Source organism: Salmo trutta, unplaced genomic scaffold (assembly GCF_901001165.1).
Source record: "Salmo trutta unplaced genomic scaffold, fSalTru1.1, whole genome shotgun sequence".
In the NCBI taxonomy this organism is placed as follows: domain Eukaryota; kingdom Metazoa; phylum Chordata; class Actinopteri; order Salmoniformes; family Salmonidae; genus Salmo; species Salmo trutta.
In genome coordinates this window covers 1,821,985-1,846,868 of record NW_021823216.1, presented here as the reverse complement: position 1 = coordinate 1,846,868, position 24,884 = coordinate 1,821,985, and the positions used below count along the sequence as shown (strand labels likewise).

Here is a 24,884-nt window from a genome sequence, read left to right as displayed (position 1 = left end):
AGGGTGGGGTCAATCTGCTATCTGAGTCAGCTAGCTAGAGGGTGGGGTCAATCTGCCATCTGAGTCAGCTAGCTAGAGGGTGAGGTAAATCTGCCATCTGAGTCAGCTAGCTAGAGGGTGGGGTTCAATCTGCCATCTGAGTCAGCTAGCTAGAGGGTGGGGTTCAATCTGCCATCTGAGTCAGCTAGCTAGAGGGTGGGGTGAATCTGCCATCTGAGTCAGCTAGCTAGAGGGTGGGGTCAATCTGCCAACTGTCAGCTAGCTAGAGGGTGGGGTGAATCTGCCATCTGAGTCAGCCAACTAGAGGGTGGGGTAATCTGCCATCTGAGTCAGCTAGCTAGAGGGTGGGGTTCAATCTGCTATCTGAGTCAGCTAGCTAGAGGGTGGGGTGAATCTGCCATCTGAGTCAGCTAGCTAGAGGGTGGGGTCAATCTGCCAACTGTCAGCTAGCTAGAGGGTGGGGTGAATCTGCCATCTGAGTCAGCTAGCTAGAGGGTGGGGTTCAATCTGCCATCTGAGTCAGCTAGCTAGAGGGTGGGGTTCAATCTGCTATCTGAGTCAGCTAGCTAGAGGGTGGGGTTCAATCTGCTATCTGAGTCAGCTAGCTAGAGGGTGGGGTGAATCTGCCATCTGAGTCAGCTAGCTAGAGGGTGGGGTCAATCTGCCAACTGTCAGCTAGCTAGAGGGTGGGGTGAATCTGCCATCTGAGTCAGCTAGCTAGAGGGTGGGGTTCAATCTGCCATCTGAGTCAGCTAGCTAGAGGGTGGGGTTCAATCTGCCATCTGAGTCAGCTAGCTAGAGGGTGGGGTGAATCTGCTATCTGAGTCAGCTAGCTAGAGGGTGGGGTTCAATCTGCTATCTGAGTCAGCTAGCTAGAGGGTGGGGTGAATCTGCCATCTGAGTCAGCTAGCTAGAGGGTGGGGTGAATCTGCCATTTCACCCCGACCTATGGAGCGTTGTATCAAAGTCTCACCGGGTAAAAGCACACAAAGAAACTGTGGTAATGTTGTGAAGAAAATGAACTAGGGAGTTCCGGCGGCCTCTCAGCAGAGATGCACGTGTAGTTCTGAGTACCGTCTCCAAAGTCCAAAGTCTGTAATAAATTCCTTACAATTTCCCTCTGAACCTTTAAAATGCTCAACAAAAAGGATCTACGTGACCCAGGACACACAACTAAGGCACAGGGAAGCTTAAAAGCATCCCAAACAAAGAGAGACACAGATCCAACTAAAACTATTGAGGATACATCCAACTCCGCCATATTGAAGTCCCTGAATCAACAACAGACTTTGATGCAGTGAAGGGTCAAACAAGCAGTTAAAGAATCCCTGGAGGAACTGCTTCCAGGGGTAATTAAAACCCCGAAGGATATGGAGGAATTTCCAACGAATCTATCGTAAAAGTCTCAAATGACATTGCCAGTCGATCTGAAACATGCAAGCCTCTGGAGTGGTGTTGTAACAAGTTGCAGGTTAGCACCAGGTCTGCTACAGATAACATAGCTAGCTGGCGAGACAGAGTGAATCAACAGTGGGGGAAAATGACGTTGCTCAAAAACAGAGAAAGGAGACTGAATTTACGCCTGGCGGGCCTGGAAGAATCTGTGGAGGGTTCTGACCAAAACATTTTCTTCAAGATAATCTACCAAATGGATTCTGTTGCTACAAGGGAGTAAGGCCGAATTTAAAACAGGCACACTGAATTCCACACTGTGAAAGAAGCAGGGGAATGCGTTGCAGCTGAGGACAGGAGTCCAGCCAACCCCTCCAGATTCTCCCCACTGCAAACAGAAGATAGGGATAATGATGCTCCCCTTCTCCTTCCTTGGACAACCCATCGCATTAAGACCCATAGCTAGTAAGATGGACACAACTAATGCTAAGCTAAGTAGATAATGTTGCCCACATTTATTTGTTATTCAGCTACATATCTCAGTACACTTTGTATGAGTAGCCTAGTTGATTATCTAACTTGGCTGTTAGAATTCTAGTGGTATGGCTGATATACAGTTTGGCTCGGAGCTAGCTAAGTTAGCTGGCAGGATAATTATTTGGTACAGGCTGCAAACTTCAGATGGCTAAAATATTTTGCTGTCAGTAATGAAGTCCTGGCTGGGTTAGTGTAAACTTCATAGGAATTAACATGAAGAGTGCTCTTAGATTTCAGTTTGCGATGGACCTTGAACTCATTGTAAGGTTGGTAAAATTCCCATGTTTCAATTCTGCTATCAAGCGTACAAAATGCTTAGAAGACATCAGACGCAAAAAAAACAATATTGATATTGCCCTAGTTCAGGAAACCCATCTTAAACATTGTGATGTCTTGAGATTCCAGAACAGATACTATAAATGTGTTGCTCACTCCTCCGTCACTATCAAAACAAAAGGCCCTTTCATATGATTTGGTAGAAAACAACGTATTCAGGTTAATGGTTCAGATAATGATGGTACAGGACGTTTTGTATTTGTCACTACGGTTAAACATCACACTAAGATGTGTTTTGCCTCAGTCTGCTGTCCAGAAATACATGATTCTAATGTCCGTCGTTCTGTCTCTAAAAGGCTCTTAGATCATTCACAATACCAACTTGTTGTGGGAGGAGATTTTAATAAGGAATGTAATTTTCAGTTAGATAGATCTCATGTTTCATCTCACTCTCAAACTGATCAGGCCTCTCTCTGGTGACTTCATCTCATTTGCTACAGAGTTTAATATATTAGATGCCTGTCATTTTAGGAATTTGACTGTCAAAGATTACAATTTATTTTCTTCAAGACTGTCACGCCCTGGCCATAGAGAGGGTTTTATTCTATATTTTGGTTAGGCCAGGGTGTGACTAGGGTGGGCATTCTATGTCCTTTTTTCTATGCTTTGTATTTCTTTGTTTTGGCCTGGTATGGCTCTCAATCAGGGACAACTGTACATCATTGTCGCTGATTGGGAGCCATACTTAGGCAGCCTGTTTTCCTTTGGGGTTTTGTGGGTAGTTGTTTTCTGTCTTGTGTTTTTCACCTGACAGAGCTGTTGCGCTTTGTTCCACTTTGTTTTGTTGTTTCAGTGTTCAAGTACTAATAAACATGATGAACACGTACCACGCTGCATCTTGGTCCCCTCTGTCAGAGGATTGTTACAAAGACATAATACATTTTCCCAGATAGACTATAGTATTTGTATCTCCCGATATAAACAGGTGTTTTCAGACAGCTGAGCTGCTCCCCATAGTCTTCTCTGACCATGGAAATGATCTTACTTCACAGCTCCAAACAGAAAGGTGCCAGAAGAGAGCATTTTAACACAACTTTGCTGCAGAACAATATATGTGTATATATATATATATATATAATTTTAAACAACTAACAAAGTTTAAATAATTTCTATTGTTTAATACAGTTACTGACCCATTTCCCTCAGTCACTTTGGGAGGTGACAAACTGTTTTTCGAGAAGAAACTGTGCTTTGTTTGCCTCACCAGTTTATTCAACTCGCAGTGAAAAAATAATAATATTAGAGACAGAAAAGCAGATTGGTTGAAAATGAGCTGAAACAAACATGTACAGAGCAAAAAGATTTTAACAGCGTTAAAACACTTTACTACAATCTAAAGCTGAATTTACAATGTGTAAATAACATACTATTCTGAGGGGGAGGAAGCTAGTAGCCTTGTTTTGGTTGTAAGGCTTAAAGCAAAATGAAGCCTTTTCTAGTATCAATACAATTCAAACACCATCTGGTAAGATATCACATGGCATGGCAGAAGTTAATGATATGTTTAGGCTATTTTATTCCCAAATATATATGTCAAAGGCTGACCCTGATAGTAGTAGGATGACCCAAAGTCCATAGAGAACAATCTAAATTCCTTGATTCCCCACCTTACTCTTGAAGAGGATCAAACTGGGTTTATAAAGGGTCATTTAGCCTCATACAATATACTGTAACATGTCTATTGCACTTTTTAGTTTGGATGCAGAAAAAGGCTTTGATAGGCTACAATGGAACTGTCTGTGGTTTGTTTTGGAGTCCTTTGGGTTTTGGTAAAGGATTCATCTTCATGTTAAAAAACATTGTATTCTGCACCTCAAGCAGCTGTGCAGACGGGGAACGTTTTATCCAAGCCTTTCTGTTTCCAATGTTCCTCAAGCCATCAGATTGGTCCCACGTGTTTCTCCCATCAATATTAAAGGTATGCAGCATAAAATTCTATACCGATGATACTTTTTACTGAATTTCTCAGACATCTCAAACTCCCTTTCACAGATTCTGAAATGATTTACTCTTCATGTTTCATTATCAGGATATAAAATAAACTGGGAAAAAGCTATACTGGTGCCCCTAAATATCCCTGCAAAACTGCTGACTTTGCCTGCTGTGGCGGAATGACACAGACTTGACTTATTTGGGAATATGCATATCCACCAAATGTTCCCAAGTTTGTAGAGAGAACTATGTCAACCTAAAAGAGGAGATTGCCTCTGATATACAGATGGGGCTTCTCTTAAAATGTCATTACAAGGCAGGATTGCTATAGTAAAAATGAATGTAGTCGGTCGTCCACATTTTATTTTTTCTACGCTGCCTATACCACCTCCACCAAAATACTTTGAGGAATTCAAGTCAATGACCTCAAAGTTCATTTGGAATTCTAAAAAACTCAACATGATACTCTTACTTGGTTAAAAGGAACAGGAGGTTTGCCTCTTCCAGATTACAAATGATATTACTGGTCTTTCCAAATCAAATCCTTGAGAGTATGGTCCAATGATTGTATTGCAGCTTCATGGAGAGGCATAGAGGAATCACATGTTGCCCAACATAGACATACAGATCTATTTCTTCCCTGGTATTAAGTTAAAAACAGCTTTAAAAAAAAATGTGTTCAATTATTTCCAACTCACTACAAGTATGGTACTATCCTGAGAAACATCCCAGCTGAAACATTTGGTTCCATGGAAGTTGTGGGAACATACATTTTTGGTTTCTCATTGGTTCTGGGAACGAAGCCATACGTTTCCTGACCAGTAAAACGTAATGTTTTTTTAAACATTCTGAGAACGGAAGTGAACATTTTGCATGTTCTGGGAGTGTACATTTTTAGGTAGCAGGGAGGTTCTGAGAATGTTTAACTATGTTTCCAGGGAGGTTCTGAGAATGTTTAACTATGTTTCCAGGGAGGTTCTGAGAATGTTTAACTATGGTTCCAGGGAGGTTCTGAGAATGTTTAACTATGGTTCCAGGGAGGTTCTGAGAATGTTTAACTATGGTTCCAAGGAGGTTCTGAGAATGTTTAACTATGGTTGCCTGAAAGTTTTCCTGGGAGGTTTTATTAACGTTCTGAGCACAGAAATTATAGGTTATTTAAAGGTTATTAAATAACGTTCTGAGCACGTTTCAATAAGACTTTTAATAACACTGCTAGCTTAGTTTGGCTTAAGTGTTTTGAACTCCACGCACAGATAGGACACATGGAAATTAATTTGCTTAGGCATTAATCATGCAAACACATAATTTGCTTTATTGTGGCATGGCGTCAGTGAGATTCAGACCTATGATCTTCTGGTTTCTATCCATGGAATTAGTCCACTGCACTACCAGGATGGAGTTAGCATGCCATGTTGTTTTTTTACTCATTCAAAGCTGTTCATTTTAGTCTATTCAAACAGAACCCATTTTAAAGGAAACAAGCACTCATTAAGATCGGTGTGGCCAATTAGTGGGCGCAAGCCAACACACCTGAACACACTAGAAGACAGAGAACGTTGTGTTGACGCTGAGAATGGAATATATATGTTGTTAAATAACATTCTTAGAACGTTCTTTGAACATTACAAATGTTTTCTTGTGTTTTTTATGGAAAGTTTAATGTTCTGAGAACATGACTTTAAATAGAACCATCAGGAACCCTACAGAAAACGCTATGCTGAGGTACTGAAATTCCCACTACGGAACGTAGCTTCTTAATGTTGTAGAAGGTTCATAGAACATTACAAAAATTGTAAATAAATGTAACCATGTTTGAACTTTAAGGAATCGTTCTGTTTTACGTGATGAAATACCAGGAAATAACGTTTTTTTTTTCAAGTTCCTTAAATGTGCTGTGAATGTTCCAAAGCCAATCAACTATCCTGCACCATTCACAGAACGTTGTGGGAAGGTTGTATGCAAAATAACAATAGGACAACCACACTCTTAAGAAAACATATGGTTTACATAACGTTATGTGCTAGCTGGGATAGGTGTCACACCCTGATCTGTTTCACCTGTCCTTGTTATTGTCTCCACCCCCATCCAGGTTTCGCCTTGTTTTCTGCAGTGTATTTATCGCTGTGTTTCCTGTCTCTCTGTGCCAGTTCGCCTTTTATGTGCCAAGTCAACCAGTGGTTTGTCCCGTTTGCCTGCCTTTGCTCTCCTCCTTTTTCTAGTCATCCCGGTTTTGACCCTTGCCTGTTTCTGGACTCTGTACCCGCCTGCCTGACCATTCTGCCTGCCTTGACCTCGAGCCTGTCTGCCACTCTGTACCTCCTGGACTCTGAACTGGTTTTGACCTTCTGCCTGTCCACGACCATTCTCTTGCCTTCCCCTTTGGATTATTAAACATTGTAAGGCTCCAACCATCTGTCTGCAGCTGGGTCTCTCCTTGTGTCATGATAATAGGCTACATCAAGAAGTTGTGTGACCCTTCTCTCATATGGCACAACCATAAACTGTTGTAAGCCTTTTGTGTCTCCATTCAGTGCATTCGGAACCCCTTGACTTTTTCCACCTTTTGTTACATTACAGCCTTTTTCTAAAATAGATTTTGTTATATTCCCTCATCAATCTACACACAATATCCCAGAATGAAAAAGCAAAAAAAGGTTTTTATACATTTTGCAAATTTATACAAAATAAAACAGAAATATCATATTTACATTAGTATCATCTTTCCCTCAATCCTGACTAGTATCCAAGTCCCTTCCTCTGAAAATCATCGCCACAGCATGATGCTACCACCACCATGCTTCACCGTAGAAATGGTGCCAGGTTTCCTCCAGATGTGACGCTTGGCATTCAGGCCAAAGATTTCAACCTTGGTTTCATCAGATCAGAGAATCTTGTTTCTCATGGTCTGAGAATCATTTAGGTGCCTTTTGGCAAACTCCAAGCGGGCTGTCATGTCTTTTACTGAGGAGTGGCTTCCTTCCGGTCACTCTACCATAAAGGCCTGATTGGTGGAGTGCTGCAGAGATTGTTTTCCTTCTGGAAGATTCTCCCATCTCCACAGAGGAGCTCTGTCAGAGTGACCACCTCAAACAAATATATTTCAACAAGGATGTGAACAAGGATCCACGTTCATTTTTGTTGAATGAAGACTCTCCATCTGTGCTTCAACTGGTTCAGAAAATAATGATTTATGTCGGGTTATCAGCAGCAAAGAAAGGTTATCCTTAGCGCTTGATTTATCTCTCCAAACCTCTCACTTCAAACATGGTTATGATATTTTCAAGATATTGTTCGTACAGTATAGAGCAATCAGTGGCCATGATAAACAAAGCCTGTTGAAGCATGGTGATGTACTGTGCAAAACTCTAACAGATTTTAAGATATTAACAACTGACCCTAAAGAATGGAGCTTCCTGGTAAAGGAGAGGTGGGAGGACATGTTCTGTTTTAAGAATCAGGGCATTTCCATGTAAAAGGATCCATGAACACCAACATGTGAAGTTTATAGGAGCATCTCAGATTGTGTGTCAAATGGAAGCTAAGAGTCCATATTTATCGTTGAGATTAAGGCATAGATCCATATTCCATCGAACAAAATGCTGAATAAGCAAAGGCTTTGATTTCTGGTCAAACAGAAACGGGGTCTTGGAAAAACATCTTCCAGAAAAGGTCTTAAAAGGTTTTAGAAATACATCAAAACACAATAATGTTCAAGTCAAGACCCCTGACAACTAATATACACACTTATATTTAGTTTGGGATCATTTATTCTGCCTTCTGTACATTTAAGAAACATTGCCTTGTGCCTTAAAATGCCATTAACAAAACCCTATACATCTTTATGATATTTTAAATGTCTTTCCTTCATGAAGAGAGATGATAATGAAAGTTCACAGAAGTAACAAGAAAAGGTAGACCTACCAATTCGTTATAGTGTTTTTACTGATATATCAATACTGTTAATGAATTATTATTACCAAATCGATCATGGAATTTCTGATCATTGATAACGGAATATCTGCAGTTGTATTTGGCTACAATGGGAAATCAAAGTAGTCACAAACCACAAGTGGGTTTACAAGTTTGGACAACATAGTAAAGAAAAGAAAACAGTAGAATCGAGTTCAGTACACAGTAGGGCACACTAGAGTTGAGAACACTATAATGTAGTGAACTATAATGTACTGAACTCTACCGTACTCTACTAAACTCTGCTCTACTATAATGAACTATACTCTGATGAACTGAAGTCTACTCTACTGAACTCTACTCTACGTACTGAACTCTTCTCTACTGTACTGAACTCTTCTCTACTGTACTGAACTCTTCTCTACTGTACTGAACTCTTCTCTACTGTACTGAACTCTACCGTACTCTACTAAACTCTGCTCTACTATAATGAACTATACTCTGATGAACTGAAGTCTACTCTACTGAACTCTACTGTACTGAACTGAACTCTACTCTACTGTACTGAACTCTTCTCTACTGTACTGAACTCTACACTACTCTACTGAACTCTACTCTGCTGTACTGAACGCTCCTGTACTGAACTGAACTCTACTGTATCAAACTCTACTGTACTGAACTCTTCTCTACTGTACTGAACTCTGCAGTACTCTACTGAACTCTACTCTGCTGTACTGAACTTTACTGTACTGAACTGAACTATATACTACTCTACTGAACTCTACTCTGCTGGACTGAACTCTACTGTACTGAACTGAACTCTACTGTACTGAACTCTTCTCTACTCTACTGAACTCTACTCTGCTGTACTGAACTTTGCTGTACTGAACTGAACTCTACTGTATCAAACTCTACTGTACTGAACTGAATTCTACTGTATCAAACTCTACTGTACTGAACTTTACTCTGCTGTACTGAACTCCACTGTACTGAAATCTACTCTACAGTACTGAACTCAACTCTACTGTACTGAACTCTACTCTGCTGTACTGAACTCTACTGTACTGAAATCTACTCGACTGTACTGAACTCTTCTCTACTGTACTGAACTCTACACTACTGAACTGAACTCTACTCTACTGAACTGAACTATACACTACTGTACTGAACTCTACTCTACTGAACTCTACTGAACTCTACACTACTGAACTGAACTCTACTCTACTGAACTCTACTCTACTGAACTCTACTCTACTTTACTGTACTGAACTCTACTCTACTGTACTGAACTCTAATCTATTGAACTGTACTGCACTCTACTCTACTGAACTCTAATCTACTGAACTGTACTGAACTCTACTCTACTGAACTGTACTGCACTCTACTGTACTGTACTGTACTGAACTGAACTGTACTGTACTGAACTCTACTCTAATGTACTGAACTCTACAATACTGTACTGTACTTTACTGAACTATACTGAACTCTACTCTACTCTACTGCACTCTACCCAACTGTACTTAACTCTACTCTACTGTACTGTACTGAATTCTACTGTACTGAATTCTACTCTACTGAACTCTACTCTAATGTACTGAACTCCAATGTACTGAACTGTACTGAACTGTACTCTACTGTAGGGTTCAGTACATCTACTCTACTGAACTGAAATGTACTGAACTCTACTGTACTGTACTGAACTCTACTGTACTCTACTGTACTGTACTGAACTCTATTCTACTGTACTGAACTGAACTCTACTGTACTGTAAAGTACTGAACTCTACTCTATTCTACTGTACTGCACTCTACTCTACTGTACTGCACTCTACTCTACTGTACTGAACTCTACTTTACTGTAATGTACAGAACTCTACTCTACTGTAATGTACAGAACTCTACTCTACTGTACTGAGAAAAAAAATGATTGGTTCAGATTTGGTCTTTGCCGGACAAACCAAATTTGTTCTTGTTTTGGGGCAGAGCTCATCAAAATAGTAGCCAGTGTGTAGAATGATATGTTGCATATTTAGACCCTCGTCTACCTGTTCAGGATACATCACCGTGAACAGAATGACATTCACATCCATAATAATGCATTTCTGTGTAGTACAGATCAGGGACCCATGATGAAATTCCATTACCGCAGTCACTTCACTTACTGTCAAAATAAAACATTTCACAGTAAATAGCTGACGCTCCATTCTTTCTGCCGACATTGTTGAATCTTCATACATAGCTGACACTCCATTCTTTCTGCCAACATTGTTGAATCTTCACACATAGCTGACACTCCATTCTTTCTGCCAACATTGTTGAATCTTCATACATAGCTGACGCTCCATTCTTTCTGCCGACATTGTTGAATCTTCATACATAGCTGACACTCCATTCTTTCTGCCAACATTGTTGAATCTTCACACATAGCTGACACTCCATTCTTTCTGCCGACATTGTTGAATCTTCATACATAGCCAACGCTCCATTCTTTCTGCCGACATTGTTGAATCTTCATACATAGCTGACGCTCCATTATTTCTGCCGACATTGTTGAATCTTCATACATAGCTGACACTCCATTCTTTCTGCCGACATTGTTGAATCTTCACACATAGCTGACACTCCATTCTTTCTGCCGACATTGTTGAATCTTCATTTTGAGAAGATTTTTAACATAGTTGTTGGAAAATGTGGACACGTAAAAAACGAAGAGAGATTTTACCAAACTTTTCATCTGCACAGTTCTCCCAGTAAATGTGTGTTTGTAACATTTTCAGTGTAAATTGTTAAAAGTGGCCCTTGTGCATAGAGTTGTATGGTTTGTTAAACTTTGAAATCAATGGTTTTCATTTGGCATCCATTTTAAAGTGAAAAAGTCAGTGCAATTCTGATACCGTGAAATTTCCCATACCGTCCAAACATTATATTGGGAACTCATACTTCCTGCCTGTACGATTCATTTTGTTTTCTCAAATAATTATGACTCCTGACAGTATGTACATAGCTATATTGTTTGCTTGTTTGTTTGTACAACATTTTAATTAGTTTTGTTTGTATTGTCAAGGATAATATTTGTACTGTGATCCTCCATTCATATGTGTTTGTATATAAAATAAATTGAATAAAAAAAAAAAATTGCTTTCTGAATGTGAATATGAAGCCATTCCAACAATGCTCACTTGTCGAGACAGTCTCCCACAGCCGATAAATAATAAACTGTCAACATAGAAGACCAAAATCCCAGTTGCTCCTCAACACTGGAGTGTCACAAAGGCTGGCGAGTGAGCACAGAAGAAAACAGACACAAGCAGAAAGTAATTTCACATTGTTCCAGTTCAATTCTGAGGAGAATAACCATTAGGAGGAGAAATATTTTTTTCATGTTCCACTTTTTACTGGAAAACATAAAAATGGGCTTGACTTCGTTTGTTTGATCTCTCAGTAATAGACTGTAACAATGCCAGGCCCAGAAAGTGGGTTAGTAACAGTACTGTATCACAGACAGACATGCTGGAGAGAGGAGCAGCTTTGATACTCAGTACTGTAACAGACCGCTGGAGAGAAGAGCAGCTTTGATACTAACAGAACTGGAGAGAGGAGCAGCTTTGATACCATCAGTACTGGAGAGAAGAGCAGCTTTGATACCAACAGTACTGGAGAGAAGAGCAGCTTTGATACTAACAGTACTGGAGAGAGGAGCAGCTTTGATACCAACAGTACTGGAGAGAAGAGCAGCTTTGATACCAACAGTACTGGAGAGAAGAGTAGCTTTGATACTAACAGTACTGGAGAGAGGAGCAGCTTTGATACCATCAGTACTGGAGAGAAGAGCAGGTTTGATACCAACAGTACTGGAGAGAGGAGCAGCTTTGATACCGACAGTACTGGAGAGAAGAGCAGCTTTGATACCAACAGTACTGGAGAGAAGAGCAGCTTTGATACTTACAGAACTGGAGAGAAGAGCAGCTTTGATACTTACAGAACTGGAGAGAAGAGCAGCTTTGATACTAACAGTACTGGAGAGAAGAGCAGCTTTGATACTAACAGTACTGGAGAGAAGAGCAGCTTTGATACTAACAGTACTGGAGAGAAGAGCAGCTTTGATACCAACAGTACTGGAGAGAAGAGCAGCTTTGATACCAACAGAACTGGAGAGAAGAGCAGCTTTGATACCAACAGAACTGGAGAGAAGAGCAGCTTTGATACCAACAGAACTGGAGAGAAGAGCAGCTTTGATACTAACAGAACTGGAGAGAAGAGCAGCTTTGATACCAACAGAACTGGAGAGAAGAGCAGCTTTGATACTAACAGAACTGGAGAGAAGAGCAGCTTTGATACCAACAGTACTGGAGAGAAGAGCAGCTTTGATACTAACAGTACTGGAGAGAAGAGCAGCTTTGATACCAACAGTACTGGAGAGAAGAGCAGCTTTGATACCAACAGTACTGGAGAGAAGAGCAGCTTTGATACTAACAGTACTGGAGAGAGGAGCAGCTTTGATACTAACAGTACTGGAGAGAAGAGCAGCTTTGATACCAACAGTACTGGAGAGAAGAGCAGCTTTGATACTAACAGTACTGGAGAGAAGAGCAGATTTGATACCAACAGTACTGGAGAGAAGAGCAGCTTTGATACCAACAGTACTGGAGAGAAGAGCAGCTTTGATACCAACAGTACTGGAGAGAAGAGCAGCTTTGATACCAACAGAACTGGAGAGAAGAGCAGCTTTGATACCAACAGAACTGGAGAGAAGAGCAGCTTTGATACCAACAGTACTGGAGAGAAGAGCAGCTTTGATACTAACAGTACTGGAGAGAAGAGCAGCTTTGATACCATCAGTACTGGAGAGAAGAGCAGCTTTGATACCAACAGAACTGGAGAGAAGAGCAGCTTTGATACCAACAGAACTGGAGAGAAGAGCAGCTTTGATACTAACAGTACTGGAGAGAAGAGCAGCTTTGATACTATCAGTACTGGAGAGAAGAGCAGCTTTGATACTAACAGAACTGGAGAGAAGAGCAGCTTTGATACCATCAGTACTGGAGAGAAGAGCAGCTTTGATACTAACAGTACTGGAGAGAAGAGCAGCTTTGATACCATCAGTACTGGAGAGAGGAGCAGCTTTGATACCAACAGTACTGGAGAGAAGAGCAGCTTTGATACCATCAGTACTGGAGAGAAGAGCAGCTTTGATACCAACAGTACTGGAGAGAAGAGCAGCTTTGATACCATCAGTACTGGAGAGAAGAGCAGCTTTGATACTAACAGTACTGGAGAGAGGAGCAGCTTTGATACCAACAGTACTGGAGAGCAGAGCAGCTTTGATACCAACAGTACTGGAGAGCAGAGCAGCTTTGATACCATCAGTACTGGAGAGAAGAGCAGTGTTGAGCTGTAGAGATGGGAGAGGGAGATTCTCGGGCAAAACAGAGTGTTGTCCAGCAATGGATGGTCCATTGGGGAGCCAGACACAGCAGAGAGAAAACCTGTTGTGTCGGATGAGTGTATGTGTGTGTGTGTGTGTGTGTGTGTGTGTGTGTGTGTGTGTGTGGTGTGTGTGTGTGTGTGTGTGTGTGTGTGTGTGTGTGTGTGTGTTCAGGCTTTGGCCAGATGTCTAATTACTGTGTGAGAGCAGCAGGAGGAGGATGTGTTAAACGGTATTTCCTCTCCAACTATCTGTTCTCTCTATAATGAGGAGATAAAAGACCAATCAGCTGAAGCCAGGACATATACAGTAGGCTGTGTCCTAAATGACACCCTACTGTATTCCCTACACACTACTCTACGGTCCGTGTTCTAAAGAAGTGCACTACATAGGGGAAAGGGTGCCATTTTGGGACTCAGGCAGGATATATAGGACCCCAGGGTGTTAATCTGCCAGTGTAGATGGCTGTTGGTGCTTGTGTGTGTATCCTATCCTGTCAGCCTCTGTAGCCCTGGCCCTATAAACCCTCTAAGGACAACGTGCTGAGGAGTCTGAACAGAACAGAACAGGAGTGTTTTAGTGTCCTAGACAGAGGGAGGAATAAACATGGGGGGAATGGGTCAAATTCAAGTTGAATGGAAAGAGCTGAGTTTTAAAGGGGACATAATGTGATCCTGTACCCCATCACACATCAATCAGATGGACGGTTAAGAAACATGGCTAACAGTAGCCAATACAGTGTTTACAGTACCTGTATCCCATCACACATCAATCAGATGGACGGTTAAACAACATGGGTAACAGTAGCCAATACAGTGTTTACAGTACCTGTATCCCATCACACATCAATCAGATGGACGGTTAAACAACATGGCTAACAGTAGCCAATACAGTGTTTACAGTACCTGTACCCCATCACACATCAATCAGATGGACGGTTAAACAACATGGCTAACAGTAGCCAATACAGTGTTTACAGTACCTGTATCCCATCACACATCAATCAGATGGACGGTTAAACAACATGGCTAACAGTAGCCAATACAGTGTTTACAGTACCTGTACCCCATCACACATCAATCAGATGGACGGTTAAACAACATGGCTAACAGTAGCCAATACAGTGTTTACAGTACCTGTACCCCATCACACATCAATCAGATGGACGGTTAAACAACATGGCTAACAGTAGCCAATACAGTGTTTACAGTACCTGTATCCCATCACACATCAATCAGATGGACGGTTAAACAACATGGCTAACAGTAGCCAATACAGTGTTTACAGTACCTGTACCCCATCACACATCAATCAGATGGACGGTTAAACAACATGGCTAACAGTAGCCAATACAGTGTTTACAGTACCTGTACCCCATCACACATCAATCAGATGGACGGTTAAACAACATGGCTAACAGTAGCCAATACAGTGTTTACAGTACCTGTATCCCATCACACATCAATCAGATGGACGGTTAAACAACATGGCTAACAGTAGCCAATACAGTGTTTACAGTACCTGTATCCCATCACACATCAATCAGATGGACGGTTAAACAACATGGCTAACAGTAGCCAATACAGTGTTTACAGTACCTGTATCCCATCACACATCAATCAGATGGACGGTTAAACAACATGGCTAACAGTAGCCAATACAGTGTTTACAGTACCTGTATCCCATCACACATCAATCAGATGGACGGTTAAACAACATGGCTAACAGTAGCCAATACAGTGTTTACAGTACCTGTATCCCATCACACATCAATCAGATGGACGGTTAAACAACATGGCTAACAGTAGCCAATACAGTGTTTACAGTACCTGTATCCCATCACACATCAATCAGATGGACGGTTAAGAAACAGGGGTTTCAAGGACTTAGTTATCAGGCTAACAGTGGCCAATACAGTGTTCACATGTACCCTTTCGATACAATTACAATAAATTAATTTAGCAAAAGTTCCAGCACAGCCATTTTTATCTCAATATCAAATAATTTATGGGTAACAATTAAGTACCTTACTGTGAATGTTTTCAACAAAAATAGCTTCTTAGGAAAAGAGCAATTTCTCAAGCAAGAATTTAGCTAGGACTGTCTGGGAGTGGTCTGAGTGGGGAGGGGAAAACTGAAAACGAGCTGTTATTGGCAGAGAGGTTTGGAACTCTCTTTCTCATTGGTCTAATAGGCTGACAATCATAGTGAGTGGACTATTGTGATGAAATAAATGTATTGAAAATGAATGAATGGGTGTAATGGAAAGAAAACATCACCTGGCTGAACTGCAGGGGTTGAGCTTATCATTTATCATCACAACAAATAATGACTGTTAGAACGCACACAGAGGGTTTAATGTGTTACGGTCTGCATCTCACTAATGCTATATTTATGCAGAAACATGGAGCTGCGTTTTCCATTACCTATAATGACTGTGCCAGATGTGAGCCTCTGATCTCTGTCAAGCCTTCATTAACCTGTGGATATGGCAGCAGTCCTCTTTGTTACTGATATATAAAACCCTTCTGATCTCTATCAGCTAGACAAACTAATGGTGTGTGTGTGTGTGTGTGTGTGTGTGTGTGTGTGTGTGTGTGTGTGTGTGTGTGTGTGTGTGTGTGGTGTGTGTATGTATGGACTGTGTGTGTGTGTGTGTGTGTGAGAGAGAGAGAGAGACAGAGAGAAAGAGTCTTTGATGTAGACCCAAAGTTTGATTAAGGCACCTGCCTGAGAGACTCAGGGACAACAGAGTAGAACACAAACACTCAGCCCTCATCCTATTGTCATCAAGGAGCCTGGTGTAACTGAAGCTCTACTCTGCTGTGGTGACGAAGGACCAGGAGTGTTTTACCACGTGACCTGATCAGAAAAACACTCCAGCCCCCAGTTACAGGGTATAATTAAGACCCATGGTTTCAAGTAAGGAACAACTCAGGGCCCTAACGATAGCATGAGTTTAGTCAGTAGTGTTTTGTACCTGATGGTACAAAAGGTGTACTGCATAGAATTACCTAGCGTAGCATAGCATTACATAGCCTAGTGTATTGTATAGTAATGTAGCCTAGTGTAGCATAGCCTAGCCTAGCATAGCATAGTGTATTATACCTGATCACTGATTTCATGCACCACCACCATAATGAGCTCCATCTGGTAAGAGAAGTGTAGCGTAGCATAGCCTAGCCTAGCATAGCATAGTGTGTTATACCTGATCGCTGATCTCATGCATCACCACTGTAATGAGCTCCATCTGGTAAGAGAAGTGTATCGTAGCCTACCATAGCATAGCATAGTGTATTATAAGTGATGGCTGATCTCATGCACCACCATCATGGTTAGCTTCATCAAGTGGGAGAAGTGTAGCATAGCCTAGCATAGCATAGTGTATTATACCTGATGGCAGATCTCATGAACCACCACCATGGTTAGCTCCATCTGGTAGGAAAAGGATGAGACCTCTGGGTCCAGTAGGATCTTCTGCTCTACAAACACACTCAGACCCCAGTTCTCCATGGCAGCGTAGGGGTGCTTGGGCACGGCCAGCAGGTCTGGTAAAAACACAGAGAGGTTAAAGGTTAGAGAGAAGAGTGCAGCAGCCGAGACACGAGGTAACAAAACAAAAACAACATCCTTGAATTCACGTCCACCTGTTGACACCGTCGAAGTCAAAACAACTAAAAGGAGCAAGGCACTCGTCATGTAATTAGTTTAAAATGCCTTTATGTAAGTTATGGCATGATCGGCTCCCGAGTGGCGCAGCGGTCTAAGGCACGGCATCTCAGTGCTAGAGGCGTCACTACAGACCCTGGTTCGATTCCAGCCTGAATCACAATTGGCCCAGCGTCGTCTGGGTTTGACCGGGGTAGGCCGTCATTGTAAATAAGAATTGGTTCTTAACTGACTTGCCTAGTTAAATAAAGGTTAAATAAATATGTAAGTTATGGCACGATTAATAGGACAACAACTTTCAAACTCAGATGTGTTTAGTCAGCATGTCCTTCATCAAGGGAGAAACCAAGATACAACGACACAACGCTGCCTTCTACTAAACAGACCACGCTCCAATCAACCCTGGTTGAAGAGGGAGTGGTTACACCACCGTTAGTAGTCATTGGACAACAGCTAGTAAACAATAATCTAGGTTCAACAGTGAAACAGATGTGTTGATCCAAATGCGTATTCATAAAGGCATTAGAACAACTGGAAAAGATAAAGTAGTACTAGCCTTGAATGGTTTGTCTTTTGGTTTGGCAGACAGGTTGTGAAGAATTGGCATCACAAATGCACACACACACACGCACACGCACGCACGCACACGCGCACATGCACACACGCACACACACACGCACACACACACACACACACACACACACACACACACACACACACACAGGTCAAAGGTGAGAGAGGAAGAGGACACAGCCGAGACATGAGAGGTTTTCAGACAACAGGTAAAGGACATTTCAAGGCAACCATTGTTTACTGTGGGTTTTTTCTTCAGAGTCATGGACCACGTAGGCTTTTCTTTATGGAAGATGAGGAAAGTAAGAAACTTCTCTTTTTACATATATATGTGCCTTGTCACTGGGAAACACATATCTGTCTCCCTCTCCGGGTCTCTCCACTAAGGAAAAGAGAGTGGTGGAGTTCTCTGTGACAGCCGTTGAGTGATGGAAGACATTTCCACAGCAAGATAAAGAAAAAGGGGGATTTTAAAACTCCGCTTTATTTATTACAAGGAATGAAAGAACCATTTTTATTTCTCAGGAGTCAACAGGCAGTAAAAAAAAGGCACTGTGTTTCCCTTTTAAAAACAACAGCCCTAGTTTACACAGAGAGAGACAGAGACGTTCCTAACCAGGACAGATGTCATTTTGTTTCACTGAATCCATGCAGAATTCCCAGCTCTCTACTGTCAACACTGTTACTGTGCTTTCTATTGTGTTTCCAATAAACATCACCTGCAGAAGTAAGAAATAAGCTGCTACTTTAAGACCAGCTTCCTTAATCTGGGAGACTGGCAGTATCATGAAGTGTGATTGGTGCGTTGACAATTTGGCTCAATGGCAGTACCCGCAGGGGTCAGGCGTAGAAGAAACGAAATCTCTTATTTAAAAACCAGGAAGCGGGAAGATTAGACTCATGTTTTTGTGGGCATAGTAGGAGGCCTGTAAAATCAGGCACCTGTAAATTCTGCACGCCTTATCACAGCCTTGGCAAACCCAAGTGTTTTTGATCCACTCCTTATCTTAGTGAAAGTCAACATGCGGCGTGGTTTTAAAAAAACAAGTTAGAGTAAGTACTGTGGCTGTGCCGTAATACGATTACCGGGTTGTTTTGGGAAGAAACTAGATACACGCTATGTACTGCCATTTGCATATTCCTTTGAGGTAAATGACTGATCATTTCTGGAAGTGAGGGGTTATCTATCGCTTAGCGTGTGACAGAGAAATGTGACATGGATGCATGCGCTCCTGTGCCTCACGCCTGTAGAGTATCGGGAGGCTGTGAAAGGGGAGGGAAAACATCCCAGTGTTTGTTAGACATAGTTTAGGTAGTAGCAGGAAGGAGCTAGAGGATATCATGAATAGACTTGATTTGAGAGAGAGGGGTATGAAGGAGAGGGAGAGAGGGAGGGAGAGAAGAAGAACGAGAGAAGGGGAGAAAGAGAAATGTTCTCATAACGACAGCTCTCATAACGACGGTTCTCATAACGACGGTTCTCATAACGACGGTTCTCATAACGACAGCTCTCATAACGACGGTTCTCATAACGACGGTTCTCATAACGACGGTTCTCATAACGACAGCTCTCATAACAACGGTTCTCATAACGACGGCTCTCATAACGACGGTTCTCATAACGACGGCTCTCATAACGACGATTCTCATAACGACAGCTCTCATAACGACGGTTCTCATAACGACGGTTCTCATAACGACGGCTCTCATAACGATGGTTCTCATAACGACAGCTCTCATAACGATGGCTCTCATAACGACGGTTCTCATAACGACGGCTCTCATAACGATGGTTCTCATAACGACGGTTCTCATAACGACGGTTCTCATAACGACGGTTCTCATAATGACGGTTCTCATAACGACGGCTCTCATAATGACGGCTCTCATAACGACGGTTCTCATAACGATGGCTCTCATAACGACAGCTCTCATAACGACAGCTCTCATAACGATGGCTCTCATAACGATGGCTCTCATAACGACAGCTCTCATAACGACGGTTCTCATAACGATGGCTCTCATAACGACGGTTCTCATAACGACGGTTCTCATAACGACGGTTCTCATAACGACGGTTCTCATAACGACGGCTCTCATAACGACGGTTCTCATAACGATGGCTCTCATAACGACGGCTCTCATAACGACCGCTCTCATAACGACGGCCCTCATAATGACGGTTCTCATAACGACGGCCCTCATAACGACCGCTCTCATAACGACGGCCCTCATAACGACGGCTCTCATAACGACGGCTCTCATAACGAAAGTTCTCATAACGACTGCTCTCATTATGACGGTTCTCATAACGACGGTTCTCATAACGACGGCTCTCATAACGACGGTTCTCATAACGACGGTTCTCATAACGACGGCTCTCATAACGACGGTTCTCATAACGACGGTTCTCATAACGACGGCTCTCATAACGACGGTTCTCATAGCGACTGCTCTCATAACGACGGTTCTCATAACGACGGTTCTCATAAAGACGGTTCTCATAAAGACGGCTCTCATAACGACGGTTCTCATAACGACGGCTCTCATAACGACGGCTGTCATAACGACTGTTCTCATAACGACGGTTCTCATAACGACGGTTCTCATAACGACGGCTCTCATAACGACGGTTCTCATAACGACGGTTCTCATAACGACGTCTCTCATAACGACGATTCTCATAACGACGGTTCTCATAATGACGGTTCTCATAACGACGGCTCTCATAACGACGGTTCTCATAACGACGGTTCTCATAATGACGGTTCTCATAACGACGGCTCTCATAACGACAGCTCTCATAACGACGGCTCTCATAACGACAGCTCTCATGGCACCAGGACAAAAACAACAAGATGAATGTGGAAAACAACAACAACGCACCGTTATAAAACAGGCATGACAATGAGAAGCTAACCAGATGTTTCTATTGAATTAGCATTCTAGAATTAGACGCAAAGAGGAAATTAAAAGGGAACAGGCAGGCTCTAATTGGCCATTGTAATTGTGATTTATGACTGAAAGACTTGACGGCTACGGGGCAATTCCAGTTTTATATTGGCTCTGCATGGGCTGCATGGGCTTCCAATGAGGCGGCTGATGACAATGAACAGGGGCACACGCAGGGAGACACGCTGTATCCACACAGATCGACAGGCTCTAACCATTTTCACGGGAGGAAAAGTTAATTAGCTGATTAAATAGAGGCATCCACTTTCCGACACGTAAAATGTGTGTGTTTATGCGCTTTCAAGGAAGGAAAAGTTGATTAGCTGATTAAATAGTGGTATGCATCTATCTGTCCAGACATCACAGCCCTTACACTTCTAACAGGATACAGTAGGAATATGTTACACTTCTAACAGGATACAGTAGGAATATGTTACACTTCTAACAGGATACAGTATGAATATGTTACACTTCTAACAGGATACAGTAGGAATATGTTACACTTCTAACAGGATACAGTAGGAATATGTTACACTTCTAACAGGATACAGTATGAATATGTTACACTTCTAACAGGATACAGTAGGAATATGTTACACTTCTAACAGGATACAGTAGGAATATGTTACACTTCTAACAGGATACAGTAGGAATATGTGAACACTTCTAACAGGATACAGTAGAGTATGTGACACTTCTAACAGGATCAGTAGGAATATTTACACTTCTAACAGGATACAGTAGGAATATGTTACACTTCTAACAGGATACAGTAGGAATATGTTACACTTCTAACAGGATACAGTAGGATATGTTACACTTCTAACAGGATACAGTAGGAATATGTTACACTTCTAACAGGATACAGTAGGAATATGTTACACTTCTAACAGGATACAGTAGGAATATGTTACACTTCTAACAGGATACAGTAGGAGTATGTTACACTTCTAACAGGATACAGTAGGAATATGTTACACTTCTAACAGGATACAGTAGGAATATGTTACACTTCTAACAGGATACAGTAGGAATATGTTACACTTCTAACAGGATACAGTAGGAATATGTTACACTTCTAACAGGATACAGTAGGAGTATGTTACACTTCTAACAGGATACAGTAGGAATATGTACACTTCTAACAGGATACAGTATGAATATGTTACACTTCTAACAGGATACGTAGGAATATGTTACACTTCTAACAGGATACAGTAGGAATATGTTACACTTCTAACAGGATACAGTAGGAATATGTTACACTTCTAACAGGATACAGTAGGAGTATGTTACACTTCTAACAGGATACAGTAGGAATATGTTACACTTCTAACAGGATACAGTATGAATATGTTACACTTCTAACAGGATACAGTAGGAATATGTTACACTTCTAACAGGATACAGTAGGAATATGTTACACTTCTAACAGGATACAGTAGGAATATGTTACACTTCTAACAGGATACAGTAGGGATATGTTACACTTCTAACAGGTACAGTATGAATATGTTACACTTCTAACAGATACAGTAGGAATATGTTACACTTCTAACAGATACAGTAGGAATATGTTACACTTCTAACAGGATACAGTAGGAATATGTTACACTTCTAACAGGATACAGTAGGATATGTTACACTTCTAACAGGATACAGTAGGAATATGTTACACTTCTAACAGGATACAGTATGAATATGTTACACTTCTAACAGGATACAGTAGGAATATGTTCACTTCTAACAGGATACAGTAGGAATATGTTACACTTCTAACAGGATACAGTAGGAATATGTTACACTTCTAACAGGATACAGTAGGAATATGTTACACTTCTAACAGGATACAGTAGGGATATGTTACACTTCTAACAGGATACAGTATGAATATGTTACACTTCTAACAGGATACAGTAGGAATATGTTACACTTCTAACAGGATACAGTAGGAATATGTTACACTTCTAACAGGATACAGTAGGAATATGTTACACTTCTAACAGGATACAGTAGGAGTATGTTACACTTCTAACAGGATACAGTAGGAATATGTTACACTTCTAACAGGATACAGTATGAATATGTTACACTTCTAACAGGATACAGTAGGAATATGTTACACTTCTAACAGGATACAGTAGGAATATGTTACACTTCTAACAGGATACAGTAGGAATATGTTACACTTCTAACAGTACAGTAGGGATATGTTACACTTCTAACAGGATACAGTAGGAATATGTTACACTTCTAACAGGATACAGTAGGAATATGTTACACTTCTAACAGGATACAGTAGGAATATGTTACACTTCTAACAGGATACAGTAGGAATATGCTACAGGCACTGAGATGTGGACATCCCTATTTGTCTATTATATCAAACTCCTTCTCACTCCTACACACACTCACACAGATGATTCACTGTCTATTATATCAAACTCCTTCTCACTCCTACACACACTCACACAGATGATTCACTGTCTATTATATCAAACTCCTTCTCACTCCTACACACACTCACACAGATGATTCACTGTCTATTATATCAAACTCCTTCTCACTCCTACACACACTCACACAGATGATTCACTGTCTATTATATCAAACTCCTTCTCACTCCTACACACACTCACACAAATGATTCACTTAGTCTTCATCAAGATGGCCTCTGAGAAGTCTTCGGCGGGAACAGAGTGGTGAAGGGTTAATGTGGTGGTTGGAGGCAGAGGAAAGGAGGAAGCAGAGGAGGAATGGGAGAGGAGAGGATGGATGGGTTAGGAGAGAGGAGAGGAGGGGTGGGAGAGGAGAGGATGGATGGGTTAGGAGAGAGGAGAGGAGGGATGGGAGAGGAGAGGATGGATGGGTTAGGAGAGAGGAGAGGAGGAATGGGAGAGGAGAGGATGGATGGGTTAGGAGAGAGGAGAGGAGGAATGGGAGAGGAGAGGATGGATGGGTTAGGAGAGAGGAGAGGAGGGATGGGAGAGGAGGGATTGGAGAGGAGAGGATGGATGGGTTAGGAGAGAGGAGAGGATGGATGGGTTAGGAGAGAGGAGAGGATGGATGGTTAGGAGAGAGGAGAGGAGGAATGGGAGAGGAGAGGATGGATGGGTTAGGAGAGAGGAGAGGAGGGGTGGGAGAGGAGAGGATGGATGGGTTAGGAGAGAGGAGAGGAGGAATGGGAGAGGAGAGGATGGATGGGTTAGGAGAGAGGTGAGGAGGGATGGGAGAGGAGGGATTGGAGAGGAGAGGATGGATGGGTTAGGAGAGAGGAGAGGATGGATGGTTAGGAGAGAGGAGAGGATGGATGGTTAGGAGAGAGGAGAGGAGGAATGGGAGAGGAGAGGATGGATGGGTTAGGAGAGAGGAGAGGAGGGGTGGGAGAGGAGAGGATGGATGGGTTAGGAGAGAGGAGAGGAGGAATGGGAGAGGAGAGGATGGATGGGTTAGGAGAGAGGAGAGGAGGGATGGGAGAGGAGAGGATGGATGGGTTAGGAGAGAGGAGAGGAGGAATGGGAGAGGAGAGGATGGATGGGTTAGGAGAGAGGAGAGGAGGGATGGGAGAGGAGGGATTGGAGAGGAGAGGATGGATGGGTTAGGAGAGAGGAGAGGATGGATGGTTAGGAGAGAGGAGAGGATGGATGGTTAGGAGAGAGGAGAGGAGGAATGGGAGAGGAGAGGATGGATGGGTTAGGAGAGAGGAGAGGAGGGATGGGAGAGGAGGGATTGGAGAGATGAGGAGGAATGGATGGGAGAGAAGGGATGAGACCGGAGAGGAGGAGTTTGGAGAGGAAGGATGAGAGAGGAGAGGAGGAGTTTGGAGAGGAGGGATGGGAGAGGAGAGGAGGAGTTTGGAGAGGTGGGATGGGAGGGATGGGAGGAGTTTGGAGAGGAAGGATGGGAGAGGAGAGGAGGAGATTGGAGAGGTGGGAGTTCTGAAAAGAGGAAGAGCCATGCGGACAACAGAAGGAAAGAGATGGAGTAAAGTTGTTTTAAACCACACAGCTTGTATCGTCAAATGGGGAAAGAGGCTCCCAAGTTACACGACAACAATTATTAAAACCACACTAACAGGCAAGCAGGTGTGCACAGGGACACACACACACAGATGCACACCCCCACACACAGCAAGCAGCCAGGCTGAGGGAGCCTAG

At 42.2% G+C, this 24,884-nt stretch overlaps 1 protein-coding gene across 2 annotated transcripts in view; it reads right to left on the bottom strand.

Annotated features, from left to right (window-relative positions):
• LOC115189734 (thyrotropin-releasing hormone-degrading ectoenzyme) overlaps positions 1 to 24,884 on the bottom strand; it is a 350,721-nt gene that overhangs the window by 175,403 nt on the left and 150,434 nt on the right. For both annotated transcript variants that reach the window (XM_029748274.1, XM_029748275.1), the window contains exon 4: positions 16,927 to 17,081. In XM_029748274.1, coding sequence (XP_029604134.1) covers positions 16,927 to 17,081 — 155 coding nt within the window. The remainder of the gene's footprint in view (positions 1 to 16,926; positions 17,082 to 24,884) is intronic.